Consider the following 16,163-nt stretch of genomic DNA (forward strand, 5'->3'; position numbering starts at 1 on the left):
GTAGCAAAGGATAATGAACGTCTCCCGTACGATGGCAAAAACTGTAAAAATATCGACACACTTCTACATATATACACTTGGCTCTTTGCAGAACTCATGGGTACTTTTTGGCTCTTGGTCTATTACAGGTCGGCCACCCCTGGCCTAGTGAACATCCGTTATGTGTAGTGACATCAGGGATGTCACTGTATGGCGCCGGCCTGGGTGGGCCGTGGCGTGCGATGGTCTTACGTCGCAGGGCAGCACCGGGTGGGTTGCTGTGTGATGCCGGCTTTAGCACAGCACGGCGTGCGATGCACCGACATCGCGTACACCCCGTAGGCGAGTGTAGTACCAGCCCTAGTGGGGCTTGGTGAGCGCTGGGATAGCGCGGGCACCACGCATAGCGTGTAGTGCGGCCTCCCACAAGGGGGAGCGGGAGAGTGGCAGCCCAGGGACAGGGTTGCCCCGGGCCATGGCACTCTGGTTGACTCTGTAGACACGTGATCTGGAGTGTCCACAGAGAAGGCCCCAGGTAGGGGGGCTAAGGGGTGATCACGTGTCCAGGGAGAGCACTTGAGGGGGATAGAGAGGGAGCTAGAACGCTCGAGAAGGTGGGCAGGGCCTGGGCGGAGCCGGCCCCGACCCGAGAGGATATAAGGTGGGTCCCTGAGAGGGATCGAGGTCGCTGCAGTCTACAAGCTGGAAGCTCCACGTCTACAAGCTGGAAGCTCTACATCCTACGAGCCATCAACACATGACCAGGGACCCGAGTGAGGGTCCGACCCTTCGTAGCTGTAACCCCTACGTATAGTGTAGTTAGCTGGGTGGTCACCACCCCAGGCTGCATCTGGTAAAGGGGCAGTTACCCCTTTGTATGTACGTGTTACAATAAATGTGTTGCCTCTAAAGAGTAACGTCTGCGACTCAGTTGGACTCACTACACATGTTCCAACTTCAGGCTCAAGACCATCTCATCTTCTCCTCTATACACGTTTGTGTATACAGGTTTCCCTCACTTTATGCGGTAAATGCATTCGAAAGAGAAGAGCGCACAAAGCAAAAATACGTAGCAGAGACCAGTCGCCCAACTAAGAAGACAAAGCGAAACCGCATGAGAGACATCTGTCTGCCGAGTAGCGCATACAGTACGCACATTGTCTCGCGTCCGACCGCATACAGCCAACTACGGTTATAAATAGGTTAGCTACATTTACGTGAAATCGCACCAACCAAACCCACAAAGCGCAGGAAGCCTGTATATATACATATATAGACATATATTTTATCCATATTCCACTGTTATGTACAACATACTAATGAAGGAGCAATTTCACACTAAAAATAAAAGCTGTATTGTATAAATTATACACTTCATTCCATATTATAAAAGCCAAATATTCATCACCACAATCAGCCACGATAAATCCACTGCTGGATGGAGGCAAAACTAGACAAATATTGGCAGATCTCAAACGTATCCATTTGAGACTCCGTATCATCGTTGCAGGAGTTAACAGACAACACGTGTTGTGTAGAAGCAGCCGCTGACTGCCCAGATCTCGTCAGTGCACACTAGTGGATTCACAAGCTTGTGAAGCGCTGACACGAGAGGTCACGAGTTTTCCCAGAATAACGTAACCCGACGTTACAAAGCAGTTGATTCGATGCGTTTCTGACTAGAAATCGTTTTCACCACAACGCCACCACATTCTAAGTAGCGTCCCGAGGCGGTTTGGCTTGCTGAGATCAGCATTGTTGGAATCTAGCTAACAGTGGGCATTTGGAACCGAGGAAGTTAGTATAGTAGTCGAGTAAGGGTCGTGCCAGCATGATCCCACCCCTCCCCCTCTGCTCAATCGAGCAATCTCCGTAGCTTAGGCGAGATGTCAAACAAGCATGGATTTGTGCCTCACAAATAAATGGACCGAGGTGCCTCCGAGCTGCAGTGCCGGTTACACTATGATGACGCCATACTCACTCATCTGTGAGCCCGCTGTAGTGTTGCATAAGTGTAAATGTGGTATTAAACCAACATCATCATAAGCCGTGGTCTTACACTGCTGGATGTACGTCTCCCCCAAACCGTCAGTATTTCTAATGGTCTCTTGACGCAAAAAATCTACTTAACTCCTTGACAAGAGCTGATCCCTCCATTTCTGCAGTTGATGTCCCCTCGAACATGTTCCCTCCTTTGGCTGACACACTCATTATTCTCAACTGTGGACCATCATTTCTTCAAGAGACATTGCCCACCTAAGCCCGCTTTCAATGTCTTATCAGCCAATACATTGTGTCTCAAGTCAGACATTACTCCTGCCTCAAACATCTGTATATTCACACTAAAGTTGGTCTCTCTGCCATTCCAAAGTATTTCACGCAGTACATATAAATATCCTTCCCTTCACAATGTCACAATTTCCTGCATTATTCCCATTGCTACATTGACACGCTAAGTCCTTCACCACCCCCATTCTCACTCTAACCAATTTGACAGGCGCCTCTGGATTCCAGAGGTTCTCAAGAGTACACCACTGCCTTACAGCAGTGGTTCTTGGCCCACTATCACACCTTGAATGCTTTCAAATACAAAGCCATCCTCGTCAGCCCCAGGCAGTCTCGCCATGTCCACACTCCCTTCTAGTATATTGATCGCCGGCTCCGCAATCCATTTCTCCAACTGCATCCAAAGTTCCTTGGCATCACTCTCAAATCCGCATTATCATTTTGACAGCTACACCAACCACATCATCAGATGTTGGATCTATCACCTGAGCGCCCTTCGTCATTGATGTCCACTCATCACCACTGAATTCGCAATACCATTTCCTGCAGCAGTCAGATCTCACCTTTCAACTCCATCCTTATTGTATCTTCATCAAGTAACCTCAATAAACTCCAATGGTTGTAAAACCATGCTCGCCTGCGTCATCCACAGCACCGTCACTTTCGCTTCACTCCTTCCACTGGCGTCCCATCGCCGGCAGGGTGTTACAAGATATGCTGCTTGTGCCACCATGCCTCTACTTTTCGGTCGTCCACCGTATGGCTCTTCGCTCCCTTCACCCCATTACAGCTCATGGTAGAACTCTCCGCACAGACACTCGCAACCTCCTCTCTACACCAAGGTGTCGTTTTCTCCAGGGTAGCTCTGCCATTTGTAACCTCATCCAACTTCACATTCACATCATTCAATCTATATCTACTCTTAAGAGACACTTAAATGCTCACTTCCTTCGCCGGTCTTTCGAGTGACACGGGATTAGGCTCTGCACCTCAGGGTTAAATTCATTTATCTCCGTGAAATTATGTGCTTGTTACAAATGGCATTATTATTCCTATCGACGGCACGTACATTTTCCAGCACTTACCTGTTGAACAACTAGCAACAATTTAAGCCAGGGATCAACAGCGAATTACAATGTGTGGCAGAAATTCAACTGACATTTAAAGGCAATCAACATTAATAGAACTGCAGACGATTGCAGGGAACTAAAATGTGTGTCCCCCACAAGCCAAACATTATGTATGCAATATATATTTACTGTGCAAAAGCAATGCCATAATGAGCAACTATGTATGGGTCTGAAGTAAAATGGAAGTGCAATATAAAAATTTGCTATTTTGCCGGATTATTATTACAAGCCAAAGTCTATGAAAATGATGTTGGGCGGAGTTCATCTACATTGTTCAGATAGTGATGGAAATTCCACATTTCGATGACAGGAGGCAGTTAAACCAAATAAACACAGACTTCTTACAAAGTGGTACTAATTTTCAGGAGGAACCTGCACTTGAAAGTTTGATCAATTGCTTTTAAACAATTATTTTGCATGGGGAAGGAATCCAGAATACCATAGAAAAGCAAACACATATGAGGGGATCGCCTTTCAAAAGGTCTAAAGAACACACTATAAGCTCATAGATAACCAACAGCCTCGAGCGCTTTACATATCTGCGTGACCCACCAACCGCTGCCTCCAAAGCATTGGAAGGCATCAACACACCATCACACCAGGCTCCACCTCGGTCCCGCATGGGAATGACGATGACCTGTGCCTGGTATTTCAACTCGTGACCTTGTGATTGCGAGTTGAGCGGCAAGATTAGCATTACAATAGGAGATCACTATCCTTTGGCTTTTGTACTGGAGGTGACATACACCTACTTTGTGTCCCCTTTACAATAAAGACATTTTCCCAGATGCAGGTCATAACCCCTTAGGGGGCCAGAGAAAAGCCTCGAACTAAAATATAATTAGCATCATAAAACATAAAATTAGGGAAGAAAGGGAGTTGTCTAAGAGAGGTGAGAAGTAATAGTTTTTCAATGTTTAGAAACCTTTTCAACTTCTTGGTTCTTTCGGTAAAGTCACGTAGAAGGGAAATAAAGTCACGTAGAAGGGAAATAATAAAATAAAAAATATATGGTTTCTTTTTATTATTTCCCTTCTCCGTGACTTTACCGAAAGAACCAAGAAGATGAATCCCTGCAGTCACGAAAGCTTTAAATCGAAACCTTTTCAACTTGAATGTGTTTTTTTTGTTTAAATGGAATGAGTTGTTCGGTCCAAAAAAATCCAGCAGTAATTTAAACAAGCGCTGCGACATCAGAATGCTTAGAATAAAAAATATATCCGTCTTGTTTTTTCAAAATCCATATTTTGAAAAACAAATGATAAAATGAATAACACTTACCACCCAATGGCGTAGCCAGGATTTTCAGGTAGTGGGGGCAACCCCTCCAGCAATGAAGAATGATAGGAGTTGTTAGCAAGTAAGGACTTGTCCCTTGCTTTTTATTCGACACATGTGCGGCGATGGCGCAGCCATCGATCGAGGGTCGAATTCGAACAGTGTGTGATCGGCATCGCGCTCGCTGAAGATATGCCTTCAGGGAAGTCGTGTACTGTATACGCAACTGCGCACAATTCTGAGTCACTTATAACTGCTTTGCCGTTACTTATTGCCAATTATCGACTCAGACTATTGTCCTATCATCTCATAGAGTCCCTGGCACATACTAATATGCTAAACAGTGGCAGTGGGGGTCGCAAAATGCCGATTTATTACTAACAAACCCCAATTATCTGATCTAAATTAGGGATTTCGATCAGATCATTAGGGGGGCACGTGCCACCCCACCCCCCACTGACTCTGCCAGTGTTACCACCAATGACCTACAACTACCCTAATGTGCGCATCATAATGGGTGTAGGACAATGGAACTCCCAACCGAGTTATTTTCATGTCACGTATTTATTATTAATTCATTCCCCGCTAGATCAAGTGATGATGGATAGCGCTCGCCCGCATTGGTGGTGGAAATTCCATACAACAACCATAACTGACTTCGCACACGATGGTTAGGCATTTGATTTGCAATCATGAGGTTTACCAGTTTGAATGCCAGCTCAGGCCACAATTATAGCCCTTTCACGTAAGTCCACAGTTTTTGATGACTTGCCCTCACCAAGAAAATATGGAGTTAGCACCACAGGTTCAGGGGCTTTCAATGGAGATGAGCACCACCCCAATGCTTCTTTGAGAAGAGAGACGCTTGGACTTTATTACTACTTGAGGGATGATAACACAGCAACACAAAACGTTCAGCAATACATTTGTGGTCTTCTATAATGCGGCGGGAGTTGTTGCATTCCTGAAGAACTCCGCGTTATGGAAAAATCACGTTATAATAAATAATATAGTTAAAGCACAGTCCGCAATAACACGTGAGATGCGTAACGCAGGCTAAACAAAGACTGAGGCGCATGGGTAGCATCTAGAAGCATCCAGCAGCATCCCAATGCCTTGTGCGATGCTACTCTGAGACAGCCGTACAACTGCTTATTCCTACTCGCTCTGCGATGTAGTTCCGTTCACTCGATCGCGTTATATCGAAATTCGCATCCGCGTGATAAAAAAATGTTCTCTCATAAATTCATCGTACTATATCCAATTCGCGTTATGAAAACGCGTGGTGTTACAGAACATACTGTACTCAAAACATGCCCTCTTGATTTAGCACATAGGTGACCTTTAATCCTTACGCAAAAGCACACACACCAAACCATCTGAGACAGTTACACAGCACACACATCGTTTGAGACAGGACTACACAGCACACCAATGTGACTCATATATACATGCGGAATGCACACAAAATCGTCTGAGATGGGCACAGTGCAAACCATAAGTAATATGAGACAGACACAGACAGAGCCCACATCCAAAAGTCTGAGACAAGCACACACAACAGACACACACTGCCGAGTTCAGACAAATAGTAAATCATTTGAGATACAAAGCACTTAACACAGGTCACCCGATACCATCACGATAAGCACTAAACGTCCATTCCTTCACAATAGAAAGACAATTTATCCTGCGAGCGTGTGCGCCCGGCTGCTGCTAGAGGGCTGACGGCAGCCGTATAATCGCTGCTGTAATTTAAGCGATCGCTTAAAAATAAACACGAAGCGAAAACGATTTCACGCAGCTCCATCACGCGCTGCAGACACCCGCAACCCTTAAAAAGCACACGAGACTGACTCTCTTGCGGCCCCATTTACACGCTCCAAGTTCAACTCTGAAACAGAGAGTTTGCATTCGTCACAAGTGCGAGGTTAGGGTGAGATGTTAACTACCTCGCCTGGTATACAGGATGTTGTGGGTTCCATCCCAACGCTGCATGTCTCTCTCCCCGTGGTCGCGTGGATTTTTCTCCGGGTCTTCCGGAATTTCCCTCCATATTTAGAAACATACATTTTGAGTATTTGGCTGCTATAAATTTCCACATAAGCCACTTCGTTGAGCTATTATTTGTGGCCAAGTCAATTCTGAAGAACTATATAGCTCAGTGGGGCCTTACCTGGTAAAACATTTTTTTCACATTTTCTTGTTTGTTATTTAAGTAAAAATTCTGGACCATTTGAGAGTGATTAAGCCGCTGTCACCAAAACAAAACGTCTTCAGCGGATGTTTATTTTATTTTGTTGTGAAATATAATAGGAGAGCAAAATATATCGGTGTTATCCTCGTTAAGATTTGAAGGCTTCAAAACGTACACATGAGTAACCATCCATGTGATAAATATTACTCTGCAGGCAAAATTATCCAGCGCAAAGGTCCGGCTCACCCATATATATGTCGGGACGTTTTCGGCATCATCGTCAACAATGCAACTGCGTGTAAAATATAACTTTAAAAACCAAGATACTACACTGTACTAGGCTGTAGTGAAGTCCAATACTGTGGAATTTTTGACCTAAGGTATTGTGGTCAATAAATGTTTGATCAGTCGCACTACGGCAAGAATTCAACATCAGTCAGTGGTTAAGAATATCTCCACAATTTTTTTGTTTTCACAGCCCTCGTGCCACTCCACCGCTGGATTAAAGGCTTCGACAACACGCCGTGTCGTACATTAGGTGTTTGTTTTTACCAAACGCCACCAACATTGTCAGTGCGACTTGGTGGAGGAAGAGGATCTCAATCATCAGTTCAAGATATCGTCTGTTACTATTTGCCGGTGTCCGGGAATCGACCCTATGGTTGGGCCGAGGTCACAGCGCAGCGAAGTAACGAAACATCGTCACGGGTCCCACCATCCCAAATCCCGCCCTAGTAACGTGTAATTTCCCACTCCTGGCTCTGCACTGATGTCGGAAGAGCACCTCTCGCCAGATTCGTCCGAGTGGTCAGTGCCGACGCATCTTGGCTTCGTGACACCCAAAGGAAAACACGACACGAATGTTCTAATCGTTATCGCGTGGACATAATAATAATTACATTAATGTAGCGGCTTTTCATCAGGGATCTCAAAGCGCTGTGCAGGCCACAGCAGCAGCAGACACTCAGCATACAAATTATAGTATAAATACATTTTAAAATTAATTTACTAAAATAACCAAAAGTTTAATAAGCGGAAGCGTATAAGTAGGATTTAAGGCGCATTTAAGAAAATGTCCACAGGCTCCCGATATCTCGTGCAAGAGCTTTAACTTGGACTGTGTGCATGGCCAATCGACTGCAGGACGAAGGCCCCCTTCTCCCCACGCCGTGTCGGCCGTGGGGGGGCAGGGGGGTGTTGGAGGTTTGACCATACTTCACCAAGCTGGTCATTGCCGGTTGAAGTGGAGATGGGGATGGGGGTCTTTTACATGGACTTCTCGCACAGGCGAATCGCCCCGTCGTCGATCCGATTCCTTTAACAAAAAGATGCAAACTCTCGCACCTTAAGATTCTCGAATCGACGTATAAATAACTGAGCCCTCGTGTTGCGAACAAGGAAGGGTCTCTTCGTCGGGCGTCCTCAACGCAAAGCAGCAGCAGCACGCGTGAACGCTACAAGACGAACACACTCACAATCGCTAGGAATCGGAATCGCGCTGTTCGACACAAACACGATTCTCCCCCCCGTAGACGTCAAGAATCGATTCCGCATCCTAAACTCGCGCACGTGGAATCGACGCACCGCCGCGAGCCTCCGCCAGCAGGCCGCGGCTAGCGCCCGCTCGCTTCAGCACCTTCGTCTCGCCATTGCAGAGCGCCATGGAGGTCGTCGCCTCTCCTCCGCCGCGTCTCGCCGCCGCCTCCGCCGCTCACCGCCGCGCTCACCGACTCGGCCACTCGCGCCTCAGCAAGGCGCCTTCGCTTTGGCGCCCAAAGTCCAAACGCGGAGGGGGGGCACGGGCAGCCGGAAGTGGTGGTCCGCCGGGCGGATGTGACGTCGGAGACGGGCGCGGGGGGAGGGGTCTGAGGTTTTGTGTGGGGGGGGGGGTGCCGGATGCCCCGCCCCCTCTCCCTCAGCTAGGGTTCTTAGGGTTCTACAGCACGTGGACTGGATGTAGGTACAGTAATATACTGTGATGGGTGAATTGTAACGAGCAGAACTCTGTGATGTCTCTTAACATTTGAGTATATATTTGATTCAGCCTATTGGCAAGGTCAGACTTGTTTAAACAAAGTCTGCTGGATTACACCACATGCTATTGGTTGTATGTGATGGGTGTATTGAGATACAGTACAGTAAATGTGCACGTGTTATTTGATAAGGGTTATACAGTACCGTATATGGGGTTAATTTGAGGACAAAACGGATGTATTCTAACTGGATAGGGTTCTTGTGCTGTCTTTCATTGAGAAGAGCTATTGTAATGCAGCAAGAGTTCTATAGTTTATATGTGGAGTTAATACTAGGAATGGCTTTGTTTTTACAATCCAGGTTTTTTTTTGGAAAGCATCATTCATGAATCGGAGAAGAAATGCAAATCGGACACATGGCAGTGACTGTTCAGAAAAATCGACTTGCGTAGGACACATTTCTGCAAGACTCAGCAAAATATGACACTGCCTTAAAAAATAAAAACCGTGGCGACGTTTCAGGCAATGGTCCTTCATAGCACACGCGTCAGAGTACGTGGTGTCCCATGAAGAAGACCCATTTCCAGAAACGTCGCCTCATATATAATTTTTTAAGGCAGTGTTATTGATGAATGTATTGATCATCATTAGACCTCCTTTGCCATGTATTGACTTTTTGTACTGTGTTTATGCACCACTGCCAACGCAACCAGCAGCATCACCATTGGTATACTTCTGAAAGGTGTTGGTTATTGGACGAGACTGGTAACAGAGTGGGCAGCAATGTTATGTAAGGATCATCCGAGAGGGCGACCAGCGTGGACTGATGAGATTGGCATATGTGCAGGCGCGAGTTGGATTGTCCCATTGGCGGACGATGGATGGGGGAGTGGTGACAACGTGGAGTCAGCCAATTTTAGAAGACAATGTCAATTGATCCCTTTGCAAGGAATAGAAATGAACGACCACAGCAGTGCGGCAGCACGTTCTCCGCTTGCTGTAGAGGCTTGCGGTACGAATCCAGCAACCGGTCTGATTATTTGTGCGGGTTTAATAACAATTTTTTTAAACTTAATTATTTTCTTTTACTAGGTATGCCCACTGAGCTAAATAGCACATTTTCAGTAGCGACCTGGCTATCACAAATGATAGCTCAACAAAGTGGCTTATGTGGAAATGTATAGCAGCTAAATACTCTTAAACGCGTGTTTCTAAATGCGGAGAGAAAGTCTGGAGGGCCCGGAGAAATATCCACGCGACCACAGAGAGAGAGAGGCACCGCAAACTCCAAATATACAGCAGCAGGCGTCAGGGTCGGGATCGAACCCACTACCACCTGTATACCTGGCGAGGTAGTTAACATCTCGCTACCGCCGCACGCATCTGCTTACAACTGTAGTGAGTATTATTCTTTGGTTTTTTCGGTAAAGTCACGTATAAAAATAAAATAATAAATTAAATAATAGCATACGACGTTTCGATTGCAACACAAGCAATCATCAGGTATAATGAAATAGCGACATAGAATATAACCAGAAAACTATAGACAGACATAGAAGCAGACAGATATCGCCAAGATACATAGAGAGAGCAACCCAGGTACAGAGAGAGGTGATCGTCTCTGTGGGGTGGCCTTAAATAGACAAGAGGGGGGCGGAGGCAGAGAGAGGGAGGGGGTAGGGAAAACATTTACATGTCAATGAGTACGAAGGGAGGGGAGTAAGGTAAGCAGGCTTAGAGGGAGACAGAACACACTAAAAGTATGTAGGAGGCTTGACGACAGGATCGGAGGCACACTTGTTTATTACACCAACACAGTAATCACGGGTCACTTGGCTACAGGGATGCACAACAGCTAACCCCGCTAACCTATGCCAATCCCTCCACTACGGGGCTAGGGGAGGCTATCTGTCCCAGCCTGGTTAAGCTGGGATCCCGGCACCCTGAGTCTCCAGACCAGCTTAGTCTGGGCTCTCGGGGCCACGCCACCGGCTTGCCCTGGTCGGCCCTTATAAGGACAGCGAGCCAGGGGAGCTCTGGGGCCTCTTCTAGCAGGTCTTCCTTCTTCTCTGGTTAAAGCTGAGCCCCGACCTCGAGCCCTCGAGCTCATCACCTTTTATAGGGCTCGGCCCCGAGGGGGGGCCCGTGGGGGATGCACATGCGGACGTCGGTGCGAGCGCCACCCTTGTGTACGGCCGTAACCCCGCCCCTTGTGTTTGTTGGCCATCCGTGGCCATGCATAATTACACCTCAACATCCGTAGCCATGCGCAATTACACCTCTACATCACCCCCCCCCCTGTACAGCTCGCAGCCGTCCCCGGCTGCAAAAAAATCAAAATAAAGGTGCATCCCTCACGAAAACCGTGTGTGTGTGCCTCGCGTAATTTTTAACAAGAACAAAGAGAACCTTAACAAGAACAACAACAGGAAGAGAGAGAGAGAGAGAGAAAAAAAATAACCCGACGCACCCCCCCGAATAAACACCCCAAAACCAACATATATACACACACTCCGGACGCCACCCCTCACACTGTCCGCAAGGCCCCCCAACGGCCGACCTCACAATAGTCTGCGCGTTTTGGCGCGCGTTCTCGCGGCGGGCCCGTCACAAGGGCCCGTCCCGGCACGCTCAGTGGCGGTTGTTGACGGTCCGGGTGCAAGAGAGTCAGGCGTCGCTGCCGAGTGACCCCCGACCCCTCCGGGAGGGGTTGGCGGGTGTGGACCCGTCACTCCTGTTGCACCTGGGGACGGAACAGTTGATGTCAGGTTAGGCGAGCGCAGCGACGTCGGGGAGTCGGCGGAACCCTCACACGTTTGGCCATGCGTGTGTGTGTGTGAACCACGGGGCACGTAGTGTACCAGCGCCAGGGTCTAAACATGCCAAATTAAATGACACCACATTACTCAGTTGGGATTATACACAGGAGCAGGCATCGCCCCCTACTGGCAGGATAATGCCCCCGGTCACTCTTGCAAATGGGACGAACTTGGTCTGTTGCGTTCTGATCTCGTTCAAATGTTACGTGTGATACAAACTGATCAATAAAAAGTTATCTAATAAAGAGATCGAGCTAAGTGTAATTGCTTTTATGTAATGCTCTACTTTAACTTTAAACTATAGTCTGTCGAAAAAAATGTACAACTTCAAAAAACGTGTGAAGCATACTTGAAACAATCTCGTATTCAGTGTATACATTTTCTAAAACATCCTATTCTAATACTCTCTGTAGCTCGTAACCTTTTTATAATTCACAGCTTCCTAATCTACTTCTGTGTCCTTTAACACACAATTCTCACTCCTTTTGGTCGCTTCCCAAAAGTACACGCGGTGCACTCCTGACATAATGAACGCATCACCGCTTGGTTTTATCTCAACTTGTGCGAAGTGGCCTAGAACCTTGGGAGGCATCAAAGGCGCTTTCAGCAATGAAGATTGTTATCATTGCTAACTTGTCTCGATGCCCGACACGTGCTTAACGTCAACCAGCCTCGAAACATGCGCATAAACCACCGACAGTGATGTATTCGTGCAGTATATGTATCTCCCATCCTTTCCCCTTGCTAGGGAAACAACGTCACGATTTGAAGTTTTCGTGACTGCAGGGTAATCTCTCATTTACTTGATACAGCTGTCGTGGCTGTGACGGTTCCACCTGAAAACGGAAGCTTGTGTTGCCTCCAAAACGTCGTGATTTGATTTAATTTATTTTATTTTTTACCTACGTGACTTTATCGAAAAAAACAAAGAGTATGGACAACGTCTCCTTCGTACATCCGTGTCTTGACGTAAACAATAATTCGCGTATTTTAACACAGTCTCATGGCCTTCATGTAGTGCATACTTTTAGCAGCAATTATTCAAGTACTGTGGACCAGTTTTGACATGCAGTGTCTCATCGCAAAAGAGGTTTTTAACCTCAAGGTTTTTTTTTACCTGGTTTAATAAAGGTGAAATAAAGTAATCAGCAAAGCCAGGTTTTCATGAATAAATGCCGATTCACTTCCTATTTTAGAGGCAAAGACCCGGTCTGTAAATGGGTCCAAGTTCCACACAAATGTATATCCTAATACTTAACTCAAAACAATAATTCGCGTCAATGTGGAGAATATAAATAGCTATGATGTACAACTTCTTTTGCACCGTACGTAGCCAACCGTGCTAATCAGAGGCGCGGATTTTTTTCCACGGTGAATCAGTCAACTACTGTTGCAACATCTCTATATATCAGTCTCTCCGCTAAAAGAAAAGAAAATGAATGTCTATTTTAAAAGGGTCAGAAAGACAACTCAACACCTTGAGGCATTCTGGAGTGTATTCAATGGAGCATTTTGACCACAGAGAAATAAAAGTCATAGGGTAACGAATCAAATAGGAGCGTGGTCGAACTCGGTGGGGCTCCCAACCAGTGGCCCGCGAATCACTGATGGTCCACAAGGCCGTGGTGGGAAGTGGTCAGTGGAACTGTTGTCGATAACATTTTTACTGGTAGGAACCACCTGGTTCCACCAGCCCACAGGGGATTATTGTGTCCGTCCGTCGTTCATACAAAAATGGGAGGGGTGGGGCTGGGTGGAGAGGGGCTGGTGGGGAGGGGCTGGGTTGGGAGGGTGGGGAGGGGCTGGGTGGAGAGGGGAGGGGCTGGGTGGGGAGGGTGGGGAGGGCGGGGCTGGGTGGGGAGGGCGGGGCTCGGTGGGGGGTGGGGAGGGGCTGGTCACCCCGTGGTGCCCTTATAAAACTCAACGTTTAACCTACTCACGCCGGCTTGTGCCCGCCCTCACAGTCGGGCATATTTGCGGAATACACCACGCCGCCGTTGACCCTGGCCATTGACCGAGCAACCCAACGTTCCTACCAGCTCCCTCCGCAGGAATGTGTTTATGTACACAGGTCACCTTGATTTATTTTCAGTGCAAATGTATTATTATTATTACTCGTGTTATTTAGACTTTACCAGTGTGGTTATAGACTGCGTTTAAGACAATGCTGGGCCAGCTTTACATCAAAACATGGCCTTGGCAACTTGCCCCATGTTTGGTAATGGAGACTAAGTACACTTTTTTCCAACAATCAAATAAAAAAAGTCGGGCCTATAGAATTTCAGTCTTTTATATATGTTAAGCACACGGCGAATCAGTGTTACAAGAGTGAACGTGTATTAACACCAGAGTGGTTTACGGACGTGAAAGGGTATATTCAGTGAACTGACCCATAATCATAAATAAATTACGTGATGAATCTCACGTGTAATTGTGAAACGGAGTCCACACGAGTCTTCCTGGCAAGGGAGATTTATTGTTTAAGCCACACAACACAAACTAGGTGGAATATTCTCCACCGAAAAACTTCGTGTTCACACCCTATCCTCGATTGGGGGCTATAAAACCTTTCAGGTTTTCCAAGGCCCCCCCTCCCTCTCACCAATCGCGTCGCACGCTCCCTCTCAGCTCCTCCGAACCACCCTCCTCACCCATTTTACAGCTCTTTACCCTTCCTGAATCTCTCAACAAATCCTCTGCGTCCCCACTGTGCCGATTATTGATTTATTAAGGGGACTTTAGAGATCTTTACAATTGTGCACGAACCAGCATGTTGCAGCCAGAGTAACGCAATAGCGACTCGGGGATTGGACTCTAAGCCACACGCGCACATTAGGGCAGCTGTATAAAGATTCGTGTTTTGGAGCTCTCTTCAGAGTTGGCAACACTAAAGACGGAGGGGATTGAGTAAGCAGTGTTGCGTTGTGCGGCGTGTGGGCTGATGTCGTGTCTCTTGGTCCCTTGCAGAGATACGAAAGCAACCCAGAAGAGCACTTTTGAATAAAGTGTTGCCATTAAAAGAGCCACTCGTGGTCCCTCTTTGTGAAGGTGTCCCAGCCAGCTCAGCCAGCCGCGTGGTATGGAAGGGGACAAGGACTCAGCGTTACACAATCGTCCCCGATTGTTTTTGGAATGCTAGCCGGTGCTAGCCGGGGTCAAGTTTTGACAGATTTGTGCGTCCCTGCTCAATGGATGGCCCCCATTGTAGTTGAACACAGGCAGTATGGATATTATGGGTGAGATAGTACACAGAATGGATGAGGCGAACCAGTCAGTCTGGTAGATTGGTGGCCTGTTGCAGATAAGCAGGTGTTTTTTTTATTAAACAAACTATGTCGTAATACTGCATTAGCAGTGGTGCACAATTAACAAAAAAAGTATTTTTTTTATTTTAAGGTCAGCGTTATGGACTGAAGTGTTTTTGGAAGAGCAACAGATATGCATAGAAACAACAACATTCCCCAATAACAATGTGATCTTACAATAAAGCATAGACGTTTCGGGCAATGGCCCTTCTGTCTAGCACATAGAGAGGCCAGCGAGATAGAGTGGGACATAATAGACAACACGTTCCACCGTGGAGTCTAAAGATTACATTTAAACAAGTTTGCTGAAGACCAGTTATTTTAATAGCCATATGAATAGTTACACTAATAGCGGCTATTGAGTAACAGACACACCCTTAAAACGATTAAGGCGTATAAATAAACTACATTTATATTAAAAGTGTAATTATGATAACAGATGTTACAAGTCGATGATGCACAGAGAGAGAGAGACTGGCTGGCTGGCCGGGCCACGTGTTGGCCCAGCCAGGGTGGAGGTTAAAGGTCGGTATTGTAGCGGTCACGAACCACGGTCAAACGAGTTCGATTCCCGCTCACGGCCAACACCAGCGACGAAGATCTGAACCGCTGCTGGGGTCTTCCCCCTTAGGTCGAGTTCCTGCTGTGTAAAACATCGGACACGAGGAATTGCAAGAAGCGGCCGGGCGTGGAGTTTCTGGCCATCAATCGCCCAACCCTGCCGCAGGCCGTGCCGGCCTTCATAGGTGCTCGCTAACAGCACTTGACACGAAAGTTTGTTAAGGCTACACGGGGGATCTTTGTCTTGGGGAGGGGGTGGAGGGGGTGAAGGGGGAGAGGGGTGGAGGGGGGCACAGAGTGGGGTAGAGAGGGGCTGGGGGGGGGGGGTGGAGGGGTGTGAAGGGAATGGGGGCTGGGGGTGAAGGGGGTTGGGGTGGAGGGGGGCACAGAGTGGGGTAGAGAGGGGCTGGGGGTGGAGGGGAATGGAGGGAATGGGGGCTGGGGGTGAAGGGGGTTGGGGTGGAGGGGGTGGGGGCTGGCGAAGGAGGGGGATGTGCGGAGGGGGCTGGAGGGAATGGGGTTGGAGGGGTGGGGGGGGTAGAAGGGGTGGGGGTTGGAGGGGGTGGGGGTAGAAGGGGTGGGGGTTGGAGGGGGTGGGGGGTAGAAGGGGTGGGGGCTGGGAGGGAATGGGTTGG

The 16,163-nt window shown here is 47.5% G+C and overlaps 1 protein-coding gene across 2 annotated transcripts in view; it reads right to left on the bottom strand.

Moving 5' to 3' along the window:
• GMPS (guanine monophosphate synthase) overlaps positions 1–8,690 on the bottom strand; it is a 36,881-nt gene extending 28,191 nt beyond the window's left edge. The window contains exons 1-2 of one of the 2 annotated variants that reach the window (XM_061565926.1): positions 8,507–8,690; positions 5,452–5,551 (exon numbers count right to left, since the gene is read on the bottom strand). Coding sequence is in view for 1 of the 2 variants with exons in the window: in XM_061565925.1 (XP_061421909.1) it covers positions 8,507–8,533 (27 nt within the window). In the remaining variant the exon portion in view is untranslated. The remainder of the gene's footprint in view (positions 1–5,451; positions 5,552–8,506) is intronic. The other variant, XM_061565925.1, reaches the window with a different exon arrangement.
• Positions 8,691–16,163: the final 7,473 nt, after the last annotated feature.

The sequence above is a fragment of the Lethenteron reissneri genome, chromosome 36 (assembly GCF_015708825.2).
Source record: "Lethenteron reissneri isolate LAM-NWPU_2019-01 chromosome 36, ASM1570882v1, whole genome shotgun sequence".
NCBI classification, from domain to species: Eukaryota; Metazoa; Chordata; class Hyperoartia; order Petromyzontiformes; family Petromyzontidae; genus Lethenteron; species Lethenteron reissneri.